Source organism: Callithrix jacchus, chromosome 18, assembly GCF_049354715.1.
Source record: "Callithrix jacchus isolate 240 chromosome 18, calJac240_pri, whole genome shotgun sequence".
Lineage (NCBI taxonomy): Eukaryota > Metazoa > Chordata > Mammalia > Primates > Cebidae > Callithrix > Callithrix jacchus.
In genome coordinates this window covers 5,116,199-5,140,271 of record NC_133519.1, presented here as the reverse complement: position 1 = coordinate 5,140,271, position 24,073 = coordinate 5,116,199, and the positions used below count along the sequence as shown (strand labels likewise).

The 24,073-nt window shown below is 50.0% G+C and overlaps 1 protein-coding gene and 1 pseudogene across 7 annotated transcripts; one reads left to right on the top strand and one right to left on the bottom strand.

Annotated features, from left to right (window-relative positions):
• Positions 1-35: 35 nt before the first annotated feature.
• LOC128928051 (uncharacterized) lies at positions 36-21,392 on the top strand. Of its 7 annotated transcripts, XM_078355237.1 has the most exons (5): positions 36-262; positions 13,913-14,120; positions 19,555-19,723; positions 19,845-19,949; positions 20,786-21,381. In XM_078355237.1, the coding sequence occupies exons 1-4, from the start codon at positions 107-109 to the stop codon at positions 19,927-19,929; spliced, it is 618 nt and encodes a 205-aa protein (XP_078211363.1). In that variant the 5' UTR covers positions 36-106; the 3' UTR covers positions 19,930-19,949; positions 20,786-21,381. The 7 variants fall into 7 exon arrangements, 3 of the variants coding, with proteins under 3 accessions (XP_078211363.1, XP_078211362.1, XP_054107672.2); XM_078355236.1 differs by lacking the exon at positions 19,845-19,949 and having other exon boundaries at positions 20,786-21,392; XR_013529146.1 differs by lacking the exon at positions 13,913-14,120 and having other exon boundaries at positions 112-262; positions 20,786-21,369.
• LOC144580154 (uncharacterized) lies at positions 16,188-16,885 on the bottom strand (annotated as a pseudogene).
• Positions 21,393-24,073: the final 2,681 nt, after the last annotated feature.

The window sequence follows — 24,073 nt, the reverse complement described above, 5'->3', positions numbered from 1 at the left end:
AAACCCAATCAGAGTAGGCCTAACGGTTTCCTCTCATCCAATCAGAACATGTAGTCCAGGAACCATGGGCAAAACCTCAGTATATAAGGCATGCTGAGGTCACCTCATGCTGTTCCAGGCTCTTGTGTATCTTCTAGCGGAGCCACTGTGTTCACAGTGGGCGGCGGAGCCACCTACTGCACGCTGGAGGCTGCAGCCTGCTGTACCGCGGCTGGCCTCGCTGCAGTGGGTGGTGGTGACGGAAACTGCAGCGGCTGGAGCGGTAGGAGGGCGTCGGGAGCGTAGGGGAGCAGGCTGGAGCGGTAGGAGGGCGGCCGGAGCGGTAGGGGAGCGGGCTGGAGCGGTAGGAGGGCGGCCAGAGCGTTAGGGGAGCAGGCTGGAGCGGTAGGAGGGCGGCCGGAGCATTAGGAGGGCGGTTGGAGTTGTAGCGGAGCGGGCTGGAGCGGTAGGAGTGCAGTGGGAGTGGTAGGGGAGCGGGCTGGAGCGGTAGGAAGGCAGCCGGCCGGAGTGATAGGAGGGTGGCCGGAGTCGAAGGGGAGAGAGCTGGAGCGGTAGGAGGGTGGCTGCAGTGGTAGGAGGGCGGCCGGCGTCGTAGGGGAGCAGGCTGGAGTGGCAGGAGGGAGGCCAGAGTCAGAGGGGAGTGGGCTGGAGCGGTAGGAGTGTGGTCAGAGTCTTAGGGGAGCGGGCTGGAGGGGTAGGAGCGTGGCCGGAGTCTTAAGGGAGCGGGCTGGATCAGTAGGAGGGCGGCCGGAGGGGTAGGGGAGCGGGCTGGAATGGTAGGAAGGCAGCTGGAGAGGTAGGGTAGTGGGCTGGAGGAGTAGGGTGGCGGCCGGAGTCATAGGGTAGCGGGCTGGAGCGGTAGGAGGGCGGCCGGAGGGGTAGGGGAGCGGGCTGGAATGGTAGGAAGGCAGCTGGAGAGGTAGGGTAGTGGGCTGGAGGAGTAGGGTGGCGGCCGGAGTCATAGGGTAGCGGGCTGGAGCGGTAGGAGGGCAGCCGGACCGGTAGGGGAACGGGCTGGAGCGGGTGGTTGGAGAGGTAGGGGAGCGGGCTGGAAGGGTAGGAGGGCGGCCGGAGTCATAGGGGAGCAGACTGGAGCGGTAGGAAGGCGGCCGGAGTGGTAGGGGAACGGGCTAGAGCAGGAGGAGGGCGGCGGGAGTCGTAGGGGAGCTGCCTGGAGCGGTAGGAGGGCGGCTGGAGTTGTAGGGGAGCGGGCTGGAGGGGTAGGAGGGCGGCCGGAGTTCTAAGGTAGCGGGCTAGAGGTAGGAGGGCGGCCAGAGTCATCGGGGAGCGGGCTGGAGCGGTAGGAGGGCGGCTGGAGTCATAGGCGAGCGGGCTGGAGCGGTAGGAGGGCGGCTGGAGAGGTAGGAGGGCGGTCGGAGTCGTAGGAGGGCGGCCGGAGTCATAGGCGAGCGGGCTGGAGCGGTAGGAGGGCGGCTGGAGAGGTAGGAGGGCGGCTGGAGAGGTAGGGGAGCGGGCTGGAGCGGTAGGAGGGCGGCTGGAGAGGTAGGGGAGCGGGCTGGAGCGGTAGGAGGGCGGCTGGAGAGGTAGGAGGGCGGCTGGAGCGGTAGGGGAGCGGGCTGGAGCGGTAGGAGGGCGGCTGGAGTCATAGGCGAGCGGGCTGGAGCGGTAGGAGGGCGGCTGGAGAGGTAGGAGGGCGGTCGGAGTCGTAGGAGGGCGGCCGGAGTCATAGGCGAGCGGGCTGGAGCGGTAGGAGGGCGGCTGGAGAGGTAGGAGGGCGGCTGGAGCGGTAGGGGAGCGGGCTGGAGCGGTAGGAGGGCGGCTGGAGTCATAGGCGAGCGGGCTGGAGCGGTAGGAGGGCGGCCGGAGCGGTAGGAGGGCGGCTGGGGCGGTAGGGGAGCAGGCTGGAGCGGTAGGAGGGCGGCCGGAGCGGTAGGGGAGCGGGCTGGAGCGGTAGGAGGGCGGTCAGAGAGGTAGGGGAGCGGGCTGGAGTGGTAGGAGGGCAGCCGGAGCGGTAGGAGGGTGCTCGGAGAGGTAGGGGAGCGGGCTGGAGCGGTAGGATGGCGGCCTGAGTGGCAGGAGGGCGGTCGGAGCGGTAGGAGGGTGGCCGGAGCGGTAGGGGAGCGGGCTGGAGCGGTAGGAGGGCGGCCGGAGCGGTAGGAGAGCGGGCTGGAGCGGTAGGAGGGCGGCTGGAGTCATAGGCGAGCGGGCTGGAGCGGTAGGAGGGCGGCCGGAGCGGTAGGAGGGCGGCTGGAGTCATAGGCGAGCGGGCTGGAGCGGAAGGAGGGCGGCCGGAGCGGTAGGAGGGCGGCTGGAGTCATAGGCGAGCGGGCTGGAGCAGTAGGAGGGCGGCCGGAGCGGTAGGGGAGCGGGCTGGAGCGGTAGGAGGGCGGCTGGGGCGGTAGGGGAGCGGGCTGGAGCGGTAGGAGGGCGGTCAGAGAGGTAGGGGAGCGGGCTGGAGTGGTAGGAGGGCAGCCGGAGCGGTAGGAGGGTGCTCGGAGAGGTAGGGGAGCGGGCTGGAGCGGTAGGATGGCGGCCTGAGTGGTAGGAGGGCGGTCGGAGCGGTAGGAGGGCGGCTGGAGCGGTAGGGGAGCGGGCTGGAGCGGTAGGTGAGCGGGCTGGAGCGGTAGGAGGGCGGCCGGAGTCGTAGGGGAGCGGTCTGGAGCGGTAGGAGCATGGCCGGAGAGGTAGGGGAGCGGGCTGGAGGGTTAGGAGGGCGGCCGGAGTCGTAGGGGAGCAGGTTGGAGTGGTAGGAGGGAGGCCAGAGTCAGAGGGGAGTGGGCTGGAGCGGTAGGAGAGCGGTTGGAGTCATAGGGGAGCGGGCTGGAGGGATAGGAGGGTGGCCGGAGTCTTAGGGGACTGGGTTGGATCAGTAGGAGGGCGACCAGAGGGGTTGGGGAGCGGGCTGGAGGGGTAGGAGGGCGGCGGGAGTCGTAGGGGAGCAGGCTGGAGCGGTAGGAGGGCGGCGGGAGAGGTAGGAAGACAGCTGGAGCGGTAGAAAAGCGGGCTGGAGTGGTAGGAGGGCGGCCGGAGTGGTGGGGGAGCGGGCTGGAGGGATAGCTCGAAGGTGCAGGGTTTTCAGAACAGGATTTCTGGGAGCAGCCCCTCGATGATTATGGGGCAAGGGTTACTCTTATCACTTGTAGGGCACTTGGACCGGGTACCTGATGCCCAAGGCTTCCCCTGTGGGTGAGAGGCAGGGTCCTGCTGGTCTGCAGTGAGAGGCAGTGTGGGGCGTGTGTACATGGGATTTCACGCATGTGATGGAAAGGCATCCATGCAGAAGAGTGAACGATGCGAAAGTGTTGTAGCACCGTGGAAACGTATAGGCATTAAAATATGAGCTATTTGATCAGAAAATAAAACAATAGGCCAGCAGGGTGACTCATGCCCGTAATCCCAGCATTTTGGGAGGCCAAGGCGGGAGGACCACTTAAGTCTAAGAGTTTGAGTTCAGCCTGGGGGACATAGCAAGACCCTGTCTCTCATAAGAATTTCTATTAAAAAGCTGGGCATGGTGGTGCATGCCTGTGGTTCCAGCCACTTGGGAGGCTGAGGATTGCTTGAGCCAAGGAGTTTGATGCTATAGTGAACCATGATCACACCACTGCACTCGAGCATGGGTGACAGAGAGACTGACTGAAAGGAAAAAAGAAAGAAGAAGCCACACCAACATGCTTCCATGTCCTGTGCTCCTCTTTTTTTTTTTTTTTTTTTAAGACAGTTTCACTATGTTGCCCAGGCTAAAGTGCAGTAGGGCGATCTCAACTCACTGCAACCTCTGCCTACCAGGTTCAAGTGATTTTCCTGCCTCAGCCTCCTGAGTAGCTGGGATTACAGGTGGCCACCAGGACACTCAGCTAATTTTTTGTATTTTTAGTAAAGAGGGAGTTTCATTAAGTTGGCCAGGCTGGTCTTGAACTCCTGATCTCATGATCTGCCCACCTCAGCCTCCAAAAGTTCTGGGATTGTAGGTGTGAGCCACCAAGCCCAGGCTCTTTTTTTTTTTTGATAGTTTCACTTCTGTTGCTCAGGCTGGAGTGCAATGGTGTGATCTCAGTTCACTGCAACCTCTACTTCCCTGGCTCAAGCAATTCTCCTGCCTTACCCTCCTGAGTGTCTGGGACCACAGGAGTGCACCACCGCACCTGGCTAATATATTTGTATTTTTGGTTGAGACGGGGTTTTGCCATGTTGCCCAGGTGCAAGGCTCATGAGTACAGTTCCTGTTTCATTCACCGCAGTATCCCCAGTGCCTGAGACATGCCTGGCATTTAGTAAATCCTCAAGAAATATGTGTAAGGGAGTGAATAGTTTTGGCTGAAAGTGGGAAGCCTCCCACTTCTCTGTCCACAGTGTCTGCGTGTCCCTCCCCCGGGGGTGTTCCACTGCTCACTGTATTTCCTATTGAAAATGTCCTGGAACTGCTCCCTCAGTGTGTGGGTGATGTGGATCTGGGAGAGCCTCATGTTGTAATTTTCTGCAAAGTGTAAAACGACTATGGTTTGGGCTGTTCAGTGAAAAGGCACTTAGGGAATTTTAAAGAATATGATTTTCTAATTATGGGAAACTCCTTCTCTGGCAATTAATGGATCTTTAGAGTGGGCCCCTCAGGTTCTTCAGCACCAAGGTGTTGATGGAGACATGTTTTTTCCAGAAGGACATGCACTGTCGTCGCAACAGTGATGAGCTGGAAATTAATTGCTGACATTTGAAAACCACCAAACCAATACATAAGTCCCAGAGGTGAGGGACACTGGAGAGTGGATTCTTGTGCCCCAGGCTGGTGGGTAGGGAACGGGGGCTTCATGAAGTCCCTAGAGAGCTGGAGAAAAGGGAAAGAACACAAACTCAGCAGGTGGTGGGGGACGGGCAGTCCCCACAGACATGGGGTGGGCCTGGCAGCTCCCAGTGGGCACTCACTCACCCAGAGGGTGTTCATTAAAGACCACCAAGTATGGCCAGGAACAGTGGCCTATGCCTGTAATCCCAGCGCTTGGGGAGGCCACGGTAGGAGGATCACCTGAGGTCAGGAGTTGGAGACCAGCCTGGCCAACGTGGTGAAATACAAAAATTAGCTGGACATGGTGCTGTGAACCTGTAATCCCAGCTACTAGGGAGGCTGAGGCAAGACAATTGCTTGAACCTAGGAGGTGGAGGGTGTAGTGAGCCAGGATCATACCGCACATGCCAGCCTGGGCAACAGAGTGAGACTCTATCTCAGGAAAAACAAAAACAAAAGCTGGGCGCAGTGGCTCACACCTGTAATCTCAGCACTTTGGGAGGTGGATCATCTGAAGTCAGGAGTTCAAGACCAACCTGTCCAGCATGGTGAAACCCTGGCTCTACTAAAAAAATATAAAAAATTATCCAGGCTTGGTGGCTCACACCTGTTGTTTCAGCACATTGAGAGGCTGAGGCAGCAGGATCGCGAGGTCAGGAGTTCGAGACCAGTCTGACCAACACGGTAAACCCTGTCTCTACAAAGAGTACAAAAATTAGCCAGGTGTGGTGGTGGGTACCTGTAATCCCAGCTACTTAGGAGGCTGAAGCAGGAGAGTTGCTTGAATGCTTGAACCTAGAAGGCAGAGGTTGCAATGAGCTGAGATTTTGCCTCCAAACTCCAGCCTGGTCAACAAGAGTGAAACTGTCTCAAAAAAAGGCAAGTGCCAGCATGTACTGGGGGATCCCAGACCGCCATGAGCCCGACTGCAGGGCAGGGAGGAAGGAGGGGAGAAGGGAGTGACTCTGGGCACTTGGGCCAGGCTTGTAGTGAGGGTCTCAGTCTGCTAAGGGTGCTGGGTATGAGGAGCTGTGGTGAGGAGAGAGTCATAAACTCCCCCAGTCATGGAATGTCCCAGAACAGCTGTGCAGAAAAGAGTATGAGAGACCAGAGGCAGAGAGCAGCTGCTCTCTGGGCCTTGGGCCCCTCTCTCTGGGCTCCCCCACCCCACCAGTGACTCTTCCCACCACCAGTCTTGTCAACCCCTTTCTCCTCAGTACTAGAGGGTGGCCACACAGTCACCCTCTACTAACTTGCAGCCACACCCTGGCTCCTCAGAGCAGCACCAACATGGGGGCTCCACAGGGCATCACCTGTCTCCCAGCCCAGACCCTGGCACCTTCCTGCTGCTCGATCCTCTTCTTGCCTTTCCTCAAGTGTCTCCCTGCTTCCATTTCTCTCCTTCCTTGCTTACTTCCACCTCCTGCCTCCCAGCCCAGCCCCAACCTTTTCCACCTGACCTTGGTGACACACCCCTCCATCCCTCCCTCCCTTCCTTTCCTCCCTCGCTCCCTCCCTCCCTTCCCCTACTTCTCTCCTCTTTCTTTCTTTCCTTATTTCCTTTTTCCTTTTTTCCTTTGTTTCTTTCTTTCTCTTTCTATTTTCTTCCTCCCTTCCCTTCCCCTTCCCCTTCCCCTTCTTTCTTCCTTCCTTCTTTCCTTCCCTCCTTCCTTTTTCCCTTCCTCCCTCCCTTCCTTTCCCCACTTCTCTCCTTTTTCTTTCCTTCCTTTCTTCCTTTCTTCTTTTTTCTTCTTTCTTTCTCTTTCTTCCTTTCTTTCTTCCTCCCTTCCCTTTGCACTTACACTTCCCTTTCTCCTTCCTGCCCTCCTCCTTCCTTTCCTCCATTCCTTCATTCCCCAACTTCTTTCCTCTTCCTTCCTTCTTTCCTTTCTTTCTCATCTTCCTTTCTTTCTTTATATCTTTGTTTATCCTTCCTTCCTTTCTCTTTCTTTCATTCTTTCCTCTCTTTTCTTCCTTTCTCTTTCCATCTTTCTCTCTTGTTCTTTCTTCCTCTCTTCCCTTCCCCTTACACTTCCAACTCCCTTTCTTCTTCTTTCCTTCTTTTCCTTCCTCCTTTTATTCCCCCACTTCTTTCCCTTTCCTTCCTTCCTTGCTTTCCCCTTTCTTTCTCTCTTCTTTTCTTTATGTCTCTTTCTTTCCTTCTTTCTTTCCTTCCTTTCTCTCTTTCTTTCATTGACTCTTTCCTTCTCTTTTTTCCTTTCTTTCTTTGGAGGTCAAGGTGGATGGCTCTCCTGAAGTAATGAGTTTGAGCCCAGCTTGGCCAACATGGTTAAACCCCGTCTCTAAAAATACAAAAAAATTAGCTGGGCATGGTGGCAGATGCCGGTAATTCCAGCTACATGGGAGGCTGAAGCAGGATAATTAGTTTAATCTAAGAGGCAGGGGTTGCAGTGAGCCAGAATTACATCATTGCACTCCAGCCTGGGTGACAAGAGCAAGACACCGAATTAAAAAATAATATGAATAAGTAGGAGGAGGAGAAAAAACAGCCAGAAGAGGGGGAGGAGGAACAGCCAGGCATGGTGGCTCACACCTGTAATTTGAGGAGGAGAAACAGCCAGGTGAGGTGGCTCATACCTGTAATAGGAGGAGGAGGAACAACCAGGTGGGGTGGCTGATGCCTATAATCTGAGAAGGAGGAAGAGAAGGAAAAGGGGAGGAGAAAAAGGATCAGGAAGAGGAGGAACAGCCAGGTGAGGTGGCTCATGCCTGTAATCTGAAGAGAAGGAAAATTGGAGGAGGAGGAGGAACAGCAAGGCGCAGTGGCTCATGCCTGTAATCCCAGCTTTTAGGGAGGCTGAGGCAGGTAGTTTACAAGGTCAGGAGTTTGAGACCAGCCTGACCGACATGGTGACACCCTGTCTTTGCTAACAATACAAAAATTAACCGGGCATGGTGGTCCCGCTTGTAATCCCAGCTACTCGGGAGGCTGAAGCAGGAGAATTGCTTGAAGGCAGCAAGTGGAAGTTGCAATGAGCCATGATTGTGCCACTGCACTCCAGCCTGACAACAGAACTAGACTCCATTATAAAATACAAAATAAAATAATAAAATACTAGACAACATGGCTTCAATCTGGTAAAAAACCATCTGCATGATAAAAGATTAGGGTGGAGTGGCCAGCTTCTTTCACAGGCTTTACAAATAGCATCCCTGGTCCAACCAGTCTTTTGCACCCTATGTAAATCAGATACCACCTCCTCAAGCTCCTCTGTAAAACCTGTAAATCCAGCACTTTGAAAGCCTGAGGCCACTTGGGGTTAGAAGTTAGAGACCAGTCTGGCCATTATGGTGAAACCCCTCTCTACTAAAAATACAAAAATAAGCTGAGGATATGGCAGGTGCCTGTAATCCCAGCTACTCGAGAGGCTGAGACAGGAGAATTGTTTGAACCAGGGAGGCAGAGGTTGCAGTGAGCCGAGATAGCACGACTGCACTTCATCCTGGGAGACAGAGTGAGACTCTACCTAAAATTACAACAAAAAACCTTCTTCATTCACTGTGGAAGTGGCAACCCATTTTCTCCAGGACTCCTCTCTGCACAGAGAGCTCTTCGCTTTCTTTTGTCTGTTATACTTCCACTCTTAATTTCACTCTGGAGTGTCTGCATTCAGTTTTCCATGGTCTTGGAACAATGAACCTGAGATTTTACCCCATACAAAAACACGGCTTCACAAATACAACTTCAAAACCCGTTTTTGGCCAGACACGGTGGCTCATGCTTGTAATCTCAGCACTTTGGGAGGCCAAGGGGGGGCATATCACCTAAGCTGGCAGTTTGACACCAGCCTGACCAACATGGAGAAACCCCACCCCTACTGAAAATACAGGATTAGCTGGGCATTGGCAGGTGTGGGTTTCCAAAGGCAGAGATAAATTCAGGAAAGCAGAAGCTACAGGTAAAATCGTGAAGCTGGCCAGGCATGGTGGGTCATGCCTGTAATCCCAGCACTTTGGGAGGCTGAAGTGGGAGGATCCCTTGGGGCTAGGAGTTTCAGACCAGCCTGGCAACAAAGCAAGACCCCCATCTCTACAAAAAAAACTACAAAAATTGGCTGGGCATGGTGGTGCTCACCTGTAGTCCCAGTTACTCGGGAGGCTGAGGTGGGAGGATCGCTTGAGCCCAGGAATTGGAGGCTGCAGTGAGCTATGATCATGCTAAAAACAAGGGTATCAGAAAAATATTGGATGGCTGGTTGGATGCAATGGCTCTCGCCTGTAATCCCAGCACTTTGAGAGGCCAAGGTGGAAGGAGCACCTGAGGTCAGGAGTTTAAGACCAGCCTGGCCAGTATGGTCAAACCTCGTCTCTATTAAAATACAAAAATTATCTAAGCATGGTGGTGTGTGCCTATACTCCCCAGCTACTCAGGAGGCTGAGGCAGGAGAATTTCCTGAACCTGAGAAATGGACGTAGCAGTGAGCTGAGATGGTATCACTGCTCTCTAGCCTGGGCAATAGAGCGAGGCTCCATCTCAAAACAAAAAAAAAAAGGAAAGAAAAATGTTGGATAGCATCTACATCTCTGAAAAAGGAACAGATCAGCAGGCAGATGAATAAGATCTAAGAGTCTATGAGTAAGACCTACAGAAATAAGAAGATGCCAAATGTTTCCTGAGACCTCTTCATGATATTTTTAAAATGCAGTGAAATACGTCTCTCGTGTTGACCAAAAGGTACAATATTTGAGTTAGATGGGAGGAGTGGGTTTTTGAGATATATTGCCCATCAAGAGTATTATTCATTACGAACTATAGTTACTAATAATGTATATTTCAAAATTACTTAAAAAGTAGATTTTGGTTTGGCCCAGTGGCTTATGCCCGTAATCCCAGCTGTTTGAGAGGCTGAAGAGGGCAGATCACTTGAGGCCAGGTGAATCAGTTGAACCTGGGAGGCAGAGGTTGCAGTGAGCTGAGATTGTGCCATTGCACTCCAGCATGGGTGAGAAAGCCACACTCCATCTCAAAAAGAAGGTACATTTTATTTTATTTTATATATATATTTTTTGAGACAGAGTCATTCTCTGTTGCTGAGGCTGCAATGCAATGGTGCGATGTCGGCTCACTGCAACCTCCGCCTCCATGGTTCAAGTGATTTCCCTGCCTCAGCCTCCTGAGTAGCTAGGATTACAGGTGTGTGCCACCTTGGCCAGCTAATTTTTGTATTTTTAGAAGTGGGGTTTCACCATGTTAACCCAGCTGGTCTTGAACTCTGCCTCAGATGATTCGCCTGCACCAGCCTCCCAAACTGTTGGCATTACAGGCATAAGCCACTGTGACTGGAAAAATTAGACTTTAAATGTTCTCACGACAGAAAAATGGTACATGTGTGAGATGGTGGATGTGTTAATTACCTTCATATAATCATTCCACAATGTATACGTAGATCAAAACATCACACTAAGCTTACAAACATACACATTATTATATTTATTAAAATAATTAAGTTTATCTCTTCAAAATCATTAATAAGAAGTCCCAGCCAGGCTTGGTGGCTTACACCTGTAATCCCAACCCTTTGGGAGACTGAGGTGAGTGGATCACAAGGTCAGGAGTTCAAGACTATGCTGACCAACATGGTGAAGCCTTGTCTCTACTACAAATATGGAAAAAATTAGCCAGGCATGGTTGCATGCACCTGTAATCCTAGCTACACAGGAGGCTGAGGTAGGAGAATTCCCTGAACTTAGGAGGCAGAGGTTTCAGTGAGCCAAGATCACACCACTGTACTCCAGCTTGGCTCCAGCTTGGACATCAGAGCAAACTCCATCTAAAGAAAAATAAAAAAGATATTTCAAACTTGTAATTTTACCTTTTGGAGCCTCAACTTCTCAAATTTGAGATGAGGTTTCAACGTGTGGGTCAGGCGAGTCTGAAGTCATGACCTCAGGTGATCCCACCCGCCTTGACTTCCCAAAATACTGGGATTTCAGGCCTGAGCCACTGCTGCTGGCTATCCATCACTTATGCCTTTGCCTAGCTCAGGGAATCTGCATTTTTCCAGCAGAGGAAGCAATCAGATATGCACTTGTCTCAGGTGAGCACAAGGATGACTTATAGTTCAGTAAAGTTCTTGGTGCTCACAAGGAATTTCCTAGCAGGCAAATTGGGTGAGAAATACATAGCTCTTTTTTTTAGTTGGAGTCCCACACTGTTGCTTAGGCTGGAGTGCAGTGGCACTATCTTGGCTCACTGCAAACTCCACCTCCTGGGTTGAAGCAATTCTCCTGTCAGCCTCCCAAGTAGCTGGCATTACAGGAAGCTGCCACCATGCCCAGCGAATTTTTTGTACTTTTAGCAGAGACAGGGTTTCACCATGTGGACCAGGCTGGTCTTGAACTCCTGCCCTCAGGTGATCTACCTGCTTTGGCCTCCCAAAGTTATGGGATTACAGGCATGAGCCACTACAGCCAGAACTCACAGTTTCCCAGGATGGTCTCTGAATGCCATGAAACTCTTTTATTTTTTGTTAAAAAAATTTTTTTGACACAGGGTCTCACTCTGTTGCTCAGGCTAAAGTGCTGTGGCACAATCATAGCTCACTGTAGCCTCTAACTCCTAGGCTCAAGCAATCCTACTGCCTCAGTCTCCCAAGTAGTTGGACCACAGGTGCCAGCCACCACACCTGGCTAATTTGTTTATTTTTTATTTTTTTTTAAATAGAGATGGGGGTCTTGCTCTATTGCCCACACTAGTCTTGAACTCCTGGCCTCAAGCAATCTTCCTCCCTTGGCCAACCAAAGTGCTGGGATTACAAGCAAAACCACTGTGCACAGCCGAGATTTTTTTGACTTAATCTTTTTGTACATGTGATATTTTATTCATAGAATCCATAAATGGTAGGGAAATTTCTGGGTTGAGGGAAATATATATGATACAAAACTTGATATGTAGACTAGAGTTTCCTAGCTCAACTGGAGGGGCTAGTTTTAGGTAATCCATGGACTTCCTGAAATTGGGGACACCACTGGAAATAGGTGTGAGCTCATGGACAGTTTCCTATGATTTTCAGTCCTCAGAATGTCTCTTGGACTCAAAGATGCCTTAGGGCAGAGGATGCATGTACCCCTAATACAGAATCTCATACAGTGAATGTCAGGAAACATTCAGCAGAAAAGCTTTGCCAAATTGAGTGCTTTGATGTAACTTTTTCATCAAGTCAGTGAACCTGGGATCTCTTGTACATATTAGTCTCACTCTTGTAAGGTTGCATCATTTCTACTTTCCCTACTTTTCTTTGCCACCCTGCTCCCTCTCCTACCAGATGGGACTCTGAAATGTGCATGTCCAGATGAGACCCCAGCATGCTTCAGGCTTTGAGTAGAGAGGACACAGCCTCTGCTGGGACAGGAAGCGAGGGATGTGGAAACCCTGAAGATGCTTTAGGACAATGGTCTGAGGTTGGGATGGTGGCAAAAGATGCCATTCACTTCGGATCTCCAGGACAGGAGCTCAGGCTGGCAGTTACATGTGTTTTTCTTCAAACTGGTTGCCAGGTTGGAATGACCAATGACATCAGAGATTCCACCCTTCCTGATTGGAGGGATTGAACTCTGTGGGGACTTTGAAACTCAGGTGGACAACAGTATCTTCTCAGAGCTGTTCTCCACTCCTGACTTCTTCCCAGCCTTCAGAATAGATAGCACATTCTTCTGGTTCCTAGTAGAGTATGGAGGAAGGCTTTGGCCACAACAGGAACTAGGTTCCCTGGGAGGGAACAGAATTTGGGGGAGATCATGGCCAGCCATCAATGGCAACCCCAGGTTGAGGAGCAGAGCCCCCAGCCTAGCACCTCAGAGTACTCCCTCCCAGAGGTGGTGAACTATGAAATGCCAGGACCATCAGGAGAGGGGACTAGAGGAAGAAGAGATGAGAGAGGATTGACTAAGAACCAGGAGGGAACAAGGGTAGGGGTTGGGGGTTGGCTCACACCTGTAATCCCAGCACTTTGGAAGGCTGAGGTGGGTGGTTCACCTGAGGTCAGCAGTTTGAGATAGCCTGCCCAACATGGTGAAACCCCATCTCTACTAAAAATACAATATTAGCTGGGTGGTAGTGGTACGTGCCTGTAACCCCAGCTACTCGAGACACTGAGGCAGGAAAATTGCTTAAGCCTGGGAGGCCAAGGTTGCAGTGAGCCGATTCTTCCACTGCACTCCAGCCTGGGTGACAGAGCAAAACCCCATCTCAGAAGAAGAAAAAACAAAGCCGGGTGTGGTAGCTCATACCTGTAATCCCAGCACTTTGGGAGGTTAAGGTGGGTGGATCAACAGAGATCAGGAGTTTGAGACCAGCCTGTTTTCACCAACATGGTGAAAACCCATTTCTACCAAAAATACAAAAATTAGCCAGGTTATATGCCTGTAATCCCAGCTACTAGGGAGGCTGAGGTAGGAGAATCTCTTGAACCTGGGAGGCAAAGGTTGCAGTGAGCTGAAATGGAGTCACTGCACTCTAGGGGAGAGAATGAGACCCTGTCTCAAAAGAGAGAAAGAGAGAGAGAGAGAGAGAGAGAAGAAGGGAAGGAGAGGGGAGGGGGAGGGGGGAAGGGAGGGAAGACCAACCCAGTAATCAGGAAGGAGCACTGAGGGAGTGTGTGGGGGAAGCAAAGAGGGAACTCAGGCCAGGTGCAGTGGCTCACACATGTAACCCCAGGTCTTTGGGAGGCCAAGGCAGGAGGGTCGCTTGAGGCCAGAAGTATGAGACCAGCCTGGCCAACATGGTAAAACCTTGTCTCTAAAGTATGACAATGAGCTGGGTGTTATGGTGGGCACCTGTAATCCCAGCTACTTGGGAGGCTGAGGCAGGAGAATCACTGGAACATGGGAGATGGAGGTTGCAGTGATAGGAGATTGCACCACTGCATTCCAGCCTGGGCAATAAAGTAAAACAAGAAATATGACTCAGAAAGCTGGGACCAGAAAAGGAAATGATGCATTCTGTGGACAGAGAGATGGAAGAATGGGGAAGAGAAGAAGAGGCACATGGGGTTTACAAAGAAGAAAGACAGAAAGATGGCTTGCAGAAGCCAACAGTCTGCAGGGCTGGGGAGGATGGAGAGTGTTTTGTGGTTTGGGATCGGGGTTTAAGGTGATCAGTTACTGAAGCATTACGTGGTGGCCTGTGTTTTTACTCAACCCCTTGGGTAGATTGCAACCCCCCCCGCCCACTTAGGTTTCTGTGCTGGAAACGGAAGAGGGAGTGGTCAGACGAATCAGGAGGAGCCAGAGAAGGTGCTCCCTGAGCCTGAGGAGACCTGGGTGATGGAGACCTTGTGTGGTCTGAAGGTGAAGCTGAAGCTACGGCGAGTGTTGCCCATGCTCCCTGAGCACTATGAGGTCTTCAACAGGCTGCTTGGTAGGAGGACACCCAGAGAGCACCTCCAGTCCTAAAGGGAAACTTCCCATTACCATACTTTTCCCATGGGAAAAATATGCCCCCCTATTGGGTGAGCTCTCCATACAGGAGGACTCAGAAGTGATCACTCAGGAGGGATGCTTAGGAGGCTATAGAGGATTCAGCTAGACTTGATGAAGGTCTGCAATTGGGATAAGAAAGCTTGCTTGGTTTCAGGCCAGGCGCCATGGCTCATGCCTGAGATCCCAGCACTTTTGCAGGCTGAGGCAAGAGGATTGCTTGAACTCGGGACTTTGAGACTGCAGTAAGCTGTGATTGTACCACTGCACTCCAGCCTGGGTGACAGAACCAAACCCTATCTCAGAAGAAAAACCAAGGCCAGGCGTGGTAGATCATGCCTATAATCTGAGCACTTTGGGAGGCTGAGGTGGATGGGTGAATCACCTGAGGTCAGGAGTTTGAGACCAGCCTGACCAACACGGTGCAACCCCCTCTCTACTAAAAATACAAAAAATAGCTGGGAGTGGCTGTGCATACCTGTAATCCCTGCTACTCAGGAAGCTGAGACAGGAGAATTGCTTGCTTGGGAGGTGGAGGTTGCAAGTGAGCTGAGATTATGCCATTGCATTCCAGCCTGGGCAACAGAGTGAGACTCCATCTCCAATCAATCAATCAATTGAAATAAAAACAAAATCAAAGAAAGGTTTCAGCTGTGCCCTCTGAAACTTAATGTTTCTTGCTGACTTTGTTTTTTTGAGACAAAGTTTCACCCTGTTGTCCAGGCTGGAGTGCAGTGGCATGATCTCGGCTCACTGCAGCCTCCTCCACCTCCCTAGTTCAAGTGATTCTCCTGCCCCAGCCTCCCGAATAGCTGGAATTACAGCCGCACACCATCACACCCAGCTAATTTTTTGTATCTTTAGTAGAGATGGGGTTTCACCATGTTGGCCAGGCTGGTCCCAAACTCCTGACCTTGTGATTTACCTGCCTCTGCCTCCCAAAGTACTGGGATTACTGGCATGAGTCAACGTGCCCGGCCTCTTGCTGACTTTCTAAACCTAACTGTCTCCATCCCTAGAGGGAGATACCAAAGCCATGGTCACACCCTGATGTGACTGTCTCATGAGGAAATGACGGGAATTACTTTATGACTCTGCAGTGATCCCTGTGTGTCTGCGGGGAGGGCATCCTGGCTTCTTCCCAGCTCTCTGTCCTATAGATTCGCACACTCAGGACCTTCTTCGGCCACTTCTCAGGGCAGCCTCACAGCGGAAGCCTCTCCTTTGCCCAGTGAAAGTCATTCTCTCCTGTCCCATCCACCTCACCTGAGACACCATCCTGAGGGCTTTCCCCAGAGAGGTGCACTTCTCCTCACTACCCTTTTGCTCCCAGGGAAACCGTTCTGCTTCTCACAGTAGCATGCTCTCTGATCACAGAGGATCTTGTCGTTAAAAGATTCCTGGCCTGGGACAAAGATCTGAGGGTGCTGGACAAGGTAAGGTTGTTCTCCAGGTAACTGTGTTCCTGCTCCAACACACAGCCTCCACACCCACAGTTCCCCTCTCTCTCCCTTCACCATCTCCCACCTGATGCTCCCCCTCCACAGTTTTGTTTTTTTCCTGAGATAGAATCTTGCTCTGTTGCCCAGGCTGGAGGGCAATGTCATGAAATTGACTCTCTGCAGCCTCCACCTCCAGGGTTGAAATGATTCTCTCTCAGCTTCCAGAGTAGCTGGGATTACAGGTGTGTGCACTACCACACCTGGCTAATTTTTGTGTTTTTAGTAGAGAGAGGGTTTTGCTATGTTGGCCAGGCTGGTCTTGAACAACTGACCTCAGGTGATCCGCCCGCTTTGTCCTCCCAAAGTGCTGGGATTACAGATGTGAGCCACTGTGCCCAGCCAGCTCCCAAGGTCTTCAGTTTTGGTGCCCACCATTTTCTTTTTTTGAGACAGAGTCTAGCTTTGTTCCTCAGGATAGAGTACAGTGGTATGATTGCAGCTCATGGCAGCCTCTAATTTCCTGGGCTCAAGCAGTCCTCCTGCCTCAACCTCCTGAGTAGCTGGGACTACAGGCACAGGCCACCTTGCTCCACTAATTTCTGTCATTTTTGTAGAAAGAGGGCCTTGCTGTGGTTGTTCTTGAACTGTTGGGCTCACGTGATCCTCCTGTCTCTGCCTGTCAAAGAACTGGGGTCACAGAATACTCCTGGCTCTTCTTGGTCTTTTTATAATTTGTCAGCATTTTCCTTGGGACTCTGCTGGTCTGTTTCAGAGTGACTGAGTGGCCCCTCCCTCTCCTACCGATCCTTTGAGATCTGAACCCTGGCCCACAGTCCAGCCACAGCCCTGAAGCTCCTGGCCTCTCTACTCCTCGTGCTTTCAGAAAGTTCACTGCCTGGCACAGAAAAGACCCTCCTGATGCCAGCCAATGTAGACACACTCCCTGCAAAGATCCCACTGGAGCTCACCAGGCTGGGCGCATCACCCACATCCCTTCCTCTGGCTCCTCAGACTTGCATCCCACCATCAAATACCCCTCCACCCCACAGATTCCAAATAAGCACAGTCACCCCAACACTGAGGTCCCTTCTCTGATGGGCAGCCCCTCCCCAGCCCCCCATTGCCCCATCTCCAGGATCTTCCTCTTCCAAGATGTGACTTTTCTTTCTGTGTGTTCCTTTCTCTCCATCAGTACCTGCTAGCTATGGTCATAGCATATTTTAGCTGTGCCGGCCTCTTCTCCTGGCAATACTGATGCATTCATTTCTTCCTGGCCCTGTGAGTGGCTTGCTTCCTCCTATTCGTCAGTGTCCAACACCTTGGGACAGTGGGGGGAAGTGGGATTCCAATCTTTCATTTATTCTTTCACCTACTTGTCCTCTTTACTCTGTGTATTGAAAAGATAGCATTATGCCATGATGTTTTTAGACTGCTTTATCTAAAAACAAACTCAATCCAGGTGCAGATTCACGCCTATAATCCCAGCACTTTGGGAGGCTGAGGTGGACACATCACCTGAGGTCAGGAGATCGAGACGAGCCTGGCCAACATGTTGAAACCCTGTCTCTACTAAAAAAGTACAAAAATTAGCCAGGCACAGTGATGTGCACCTGTAATCCCAGCTGCTCAGGACACTGAGGCAAGAGAACTACTTTAACCCAGGAGGGAAAGGTTGTAGTAAGCTAAGATTGAGCCACTGCACTCCAGTGTGGGCAACAGACTGAGACTTTTTCTCAAAAACAAACAAAGCCAAAAAAAAAAAACAAAACCCAAGCTCAAACATTAGTTTACAAATAAAAGAATAAATCAAAAAGAATTGTAACCACCCCCCAAGGGGAGAGGAAATGTAGTGGACATGACACTTCCCCCAGCAAGCAGCCATTTCTGGTTCCTCTGTCTCTCTCCTTCCCACATCAACCCCAAATGCAAGGGTACATTGGCCTCTGGGTTCCCATGACAGAGGCCACAGTTCAGGCCCCTGTCATCACCCGAATCCACTGTTAAATCCTCCCTGCTGTGGTCTCCTGGAGCCTCTCCCCAAGCCAGGGGGCTTCCTAGTGCACCCTGAACATCTCTCCAAAGCCCAGGTCTGACCCCCTACTGCCCACCTGAACAGCTTCCTTAGCTGATGTCTTTTGAAATCGAGGCCAGGGTCAATTCCACCCTCTCTGCAATGTCTCTAAAGCCAAACTGGCTCATCCTCTTGGTGTTTCCTGGCTTGGTTTCACCGCTCCTTCCAAATGCTCACCACTCGACTTTGTGTTTTCTGTCTGGGGTCCTGCACACGTGTTTTGAGGAGAATGACACATTTCTTAAAGTCAGTTCACCCCACGCCTCTATGATGCCTGCCCTCATCTTCCCACCGCTGCATACCCACAGCACTCCAGTTACATCCTATTATAATGTGACATTGGGGTTAGGTGATCTTCCCTGATTTCTTCCAGTCCCATTAGACTAGATGCCTGTAGAAGGCAGAGTTTTGTAAAATATCAGTGTATCCTATTTTTTTTTTGAGACAGAGACTAGCTCTGTCCCCCAAGCTGGAGTGCAGTGGTGAGGTCATAGCTCACAGCAGCCTCCACCTCCTGGGCTCAAGCAATCCTCCCAACTCAGCCTCCTGATTAGCTCAGACTAAAGGGCTGTGCCCCTACACCAGGACAGTTATTTATTTATTTTTTATTTTATTTTATTTTATTTTTTGAGATAAAGTCTTGTTCTGTTGCCCAGGCTGGAGTGCAATGGTGTGATCTCAGTTCACCACAACCTCCACCTCCTGGGTTCAACGAATTCTCCTACCTTAGCCTTCCAAGTAGCTGGGACTACAAGTGTGTGTCAGCATGCTCAGTTAATTTTTTTTTGTATTTTTAGTAGAGGTGGGGTTTCACCATGTTAACCAGAATGGTCTCAATCTCCTGACTTCATGATACACCCACCTCAGCCTCCCAAAGTGCTGGGATTATAGGTGTGAGCCACAGTGCCCAGCCTATTAATTATTATTATTTTTTGAGATAGAATCTCACTCTGTTGCCTAGGCTTGAGTGCAATGTCATGATTTTGACTCTGCAACCTCCACTTCCTGGGTTCAAGTTCTCTGCCTCAGCCTCCCAAGCAGCTGGAATTATAGGAACCTGCCACCAGGCCCAGCTGATTTTTGTATTTTTAGTAGAGACAGGGTTTCACCATCTTGGCCAGGCTGGTCTTGAACTCCTGACCTTGTGATTCACTCACCTCAGCCTCCCAAAGTGCTGGGATTACAGGCATGAGCCACCATGCCTAGCCTCAGCCTACTTAATTCTTGAGACAGAGTCCTGTTTCCCAGGCTGGAATGCAGTGGCCTGATCTTGGCTTACTGCAACATTCATTTCCTGGGTTCATGCAATTCTTGCACCTCAGCTCCGTGAGTAGCTAGGAATAAGGTGTGTGTCACCATGCCAGGCTGATATTTGTATTTTTAGTAGAGATGGGGTTCTCCACATTGACCAGGCTGGTTTCAAACACCTGGCCTCAAGCAGTCCACCTGCTTCAGCCTCCCAAAGTGCTGGGATTCCAGGCGTGAACCACCATGCATGGCCGAGAGTTTTTTTCTATTTTTAATAGAGACAAGGGTTTTGCTATGTTGTCCAGACTTGTCTCGAACTCCTGGCCTCAAGCAATCTTTCTGCCTTGGCCTCCCAAAGTGGGGGGATTGCTGGCATAAGCCACCATTCTTGGCCACCAGTTGGGTTTTTGTTTCTCTCTATCCTGAAGGTGTGAGAGAAATCTTTCAGCAGGTCCCTGCCCAGCAGGTTCCTCCTGAGGAAAGCATGGCTCTCTGCAGGGTGGGTAGTAGTCCTGAGCTGAGGACAGTCACCTGCCCTTCTCTCTGGAAGTTGACCTCAGCCGGAGGTCTCTACTGGCAGTGTCCCTCAGCAGCAACCTGATTTCTGCCCCCAGGTACCTGGCCAATGACGTGGAGGAGGTTGATGAGGCCCCCAAACAAGCCATCTTCCACTTCCTGTATGGGAAGAACCGCTTCCAGCGACCCTTGTTCCAGAAGCTTCGGTTCCAGTTCTTCTGTTCCATGCACTGGAGAGCTTGTGTTTCCCCAGAGGAGTTGGAGAAGGTGAGTGGGGTGTGGGGAGGTGGAGGAGGTGGGGAGGAGTCAAGTGGATTGGAGACTGGATGAAGGGAGGGAGGGGCATCTGAGGAGTCCCCGTCTTCTCAAGGACCATTTTCTTATCCAGATCCAGGCTTATGATCCAGAGAACTGGGTGTGGGTATGAGACCACGCCTTCCTTTCCTAGAGCTCCAGGGACCATGGAGGCCTGAGGTCATCAGCCTGAGGGAAGGTACATTTGTGTCCCCTAGAGTCAAGGCAGAATATTATGGTCTATTTAGGAAATTTGAGGAACCCAATTGCTTGAACCAGCTTCAAACCTGGGCAACATGGCGAGATCCCTTTTCCACAAAAATACACAAATTAACTGGGTGACGTGGGAGGCATCTCTATTCCCAGCTACTCAGGAGGCTGAAGAGGGAGGATCTCTGGAGCTTGGGAGGTTGGGGCTGCAGGGAGCCCTGATCCTGCCACTGCACTCCGGTCTGAGACCCCATATCAAAAATCATCATAAATACTGAGTTCCAGGAGGTTGATTACGATTGACGCACTTGAGTTACCGATGTGGGTCTAGGATTCAGTGAAGATTCGGTTTATGTCTTGTGCAGCTAACCACGTTGAGGACCCAGCATGAGACTTAACCATTAGGAAGTGAGATTACGGATCAGGCTTCTGGATTGGTGGTTAGTGATGATGTCACATTAGAAACACAGCTAGCATGGTTACAAGTTTAGATCTTAAGTTACACCAAAGGCCCCAGGTGTGATGAAGTCCAAAGCCACATTCTCTGAGGGTGCTCTACTCCCTGAGCAGACCCACCCAAAGTCCTGGCTATGAAGCAGATCGCTGGGGCTGGCCTTGGGTGTATTAAGTGAGATTTGGAGTCAGGTTCGCCAAAGTGTGAATATCACAATTGAACATGATGGTTCAGAAGCAGGGTAGAGAATGAAGGGCAGGAGATAAAATTGGATTGGTCAATTGCTAGTTAGAATTGAAGTGGGATGTGAGTAACTTTCCTGTCTAGAGAACTGCCTCCTTGAAATGTGACCTCCTCTCTTTCACTTCCAGAACACTGGACCCAGGGGAGATGTGGATTTTCAGCAGGAAGTTTATTCCAATGTTAATGGCAGACACCAGGAAGAAAGAGAGGAACCATTTGTGCAGATCATCTGGAAGAACCTAGAAGAACCTGGACTGTTCTAGAAGGAGCAGAATAGAGTGATTATGCTGCCCTCCTAGGAGTGGTGGGTAGGGGGTACTTCTGGGCATCCTTGGAGGACAGTGAGAAACCAGCGGTGTTTCTTGTTCCACCCCTTCCTGCAGCACCACCTCCCTTTTTAGATTGCTGAATTCAACCTCCCTGGGGTGGAACCTGGAGGTCCTGCTTCCTATGGACTTGGTTGCCACAGTCCGGGAGCATTTGAAGGCACAGTGCACGTGCTCAGATTGGCACAGAATTATTTGTAAAATATGAGTGCCACAGGATTGTAACAGATAGCTTCATGCATACTATGCATTTTGTTGGTTTGTTTGGAAAATGTCGGCCATTGAATTATTAGTACATTTATTTCAGATAGTTTGGAAATTTTTATACTTTTGAAGACATGCTGCTCCTGTAGAGTTTTTTGATGACAGTTATAGCTGTTACATATACATAAATATAATTTTCTTTCCATTTTTAAGAAGGAATTTTGTTTATCCTAAATCTTTTGTTATCTGTTATTATATGTGCTCCTGAAGTGAACACTCTTTTTATCTATGATGCTTATGTAATCTATTATATCATATCTATGTGGTAGTTCTCGTAAATTCTTGTACTAGGAATTTTTATTTGCTGTTTCATGTTTGTTACTGAATTGTGAGAATCCAGTTGTGATTTTTAACATATCTTAGGTATATGTTAATAGGTCTAATATATACTATACATTTTATTGGTTTATTTTGAAAAAGGTGGGCATAGAATTCTTTTTTTTTTTTTGAGACGGAGTTTCGCTCTGGTTACCCAAGCTGGAGTGCAATGGTGCGATCTCGGCTCACTGCAACCTCCACCTCCTGGGTTCAGGCAATTCTCCTGCCTCAGCCTCCCGAGTAGCCGGGATTACAGGCACACGCCACCATGCCCAGCTAATTTTTTGTATTTTTAGTAGAGACGGGGTTTCACCATGTTGACCAGGATGGTCTCGATCTCCTGACCTCGTGATCCACCCGCCTCGGCCTCCCAAAGTGCTGGGATTATAGGCTTGAGCCACCGCACCCAGCCCCTAGAATTCTTACTATATTTATTTTAAATAGTTTGGAAATCCTGGTATTTTGAAAAGACATTGTTCCTATAGAGTTGTGTGATGAGTGTTATAGCTGTTATATACACATAAATATAATTTTGTTTTTCTTTCAAGAGAGGATTATTTTTATCCTAAGTATTTTATCTTTAAATCTTTGTATGTATTATTACATGTGGTGGTGAAGGGATGACACTTTTTTTCTCTGATACTTACTTAGTATATTACCTTTATAGCTACATGGTAGTTCCCCTAAATTCCTGTAAAAATAAATTTTTATTTGATGTTAAGTGTATGTTTTTGAAATGTGAGAATTCAGACATGATTTTTTACCTCATATTGACATGTTTGTATGTTAAAGAGGATGTATGTTTTAAAGGAGGACATGCACTGTGTGTTTTCAAGAGAACAGAGCAGTGCATGTATTGGGGAAATGTAATAAAGATGAAGTTTTTTCACCTTTATAGAGTGCGATCATATTGCTCTGGATTGCTTATTTCCTATCAAGTGACATTTTTCCTTAATGTTATTTGGAAAAATGTCCAAATATTTGGTTATTTGAACATATTTATTAGCTCTGGAAGATAATCCTGTTATTTTTCATGTAGAAAAAAACAAAGCTGTGCTCAGTGCTCACATGTATAATCCCAGCACTTTTAAAGTCATGGCAGGAGGATCACTTGACACCAGGAGTTTGAGACCAACCTGGGCAACATAGCATCTACATCTATTTTTAAAAAATATTTTTAAAAAGAAAAAAAATAGAGAAGGCCAATCCCAAGCTTAGAGATTTTTGTTTATTTTGTTTTTTTGAGACGGAGTCTCGCTCTGTCGCTCAGGATCAAGTACAGTAGTGCAGTCTTGGCTTACTGCAACCTCCACCTCCTGTGTTCTAACCATTCTTCTGCCACAGCATCCCAAGAAGCTGGGACTACAGGTGTGTGCCACCACGGTGAGGTGTAATGTTTGTATTTTAATAGAGACAGGGTTGCACCATATTAGCCAGGCTGAACTCAAACTCTTGACCTCAAGTGATCCACCCACCCTGGCCTTTCAAATTGCTGGGATTACAGGCATGAGCTACCATGCCCAGCCCCTAAGCTAGAGATTTAAAGCAGGAAATTAGAGAAAGACATTGAGAGAAGAAAACCAGGTGGTAAAAATACTCTAAAGGTTTTTATTTTCTAGCGTTTCTAAAGTGGCTCACACCTGGGATCCCAGCAGGAGTTCCAGACCAGCCTGGCCAACATGGTGAAAGCCCATCTCTACTAAAAACACAAAAATTAGCCAGGAATGGTGGTGGCCACCTGCAATCCTAGCTATTCGGGAAGCCAAGGCAGGAGAAATCACTTGACCCTGGAAATTGGAGGTAGCAGTGAGCAGAGATTGTGCCTCTGCACTCCAGCCTGGGTGTCAGAGCGAGACTCTGCTTTCCAAAGAAAAAAAAAAGTTTCTGCAACATTTGAGCCATTAAAGACAGGCACTGTGCCATGCAATTTTTTTATTTTTGGAGTTGGGGTCTTGCTCTGTCACCTATGCTGGGCTGCAGTGGTGTGGTAGCTCACTGTAGCCCCAGACTCAAGTTCAAGTGATCCTCTTACCTTGCTTCCCAAAGTGCTGGGATTACAAGCATGAGCCATCACAGCTGGCCTGTATGACACAATTCTGATGTCAACTCCCTGATGTTAACTTCAAATGCCACAAGTTAAGGCCACAAACCCCCACTAGGCTGCCTTCACATTAGATGCAAGCTGCAAGTTTGGGTGTCCTCAGATCACATGTACTTCTCACCAACTGGCTACAAATTCAGAGGTTCCCACAGTGTCCTCTGGTTTGATAATTTATAACAACTCAAAGAACTCAGAAAAGCAAGATACTTTTTTGTTAGATGAAGTCTCACTGTTAAGCAAAAGTACAATGGCACAATCTCAGCTTACTGCAACCTCTGACTCCCAGGTTCAAATGATTCTCTTTGCCTCAGTCTCCCTAGTAGCTGGGATTAGAGATGAGTGCCATCATACCTGGCTAATTTTTGTATTTTTGGTAGGGTTTCGCTGTGTTGGCCAGGTTGGTCTTG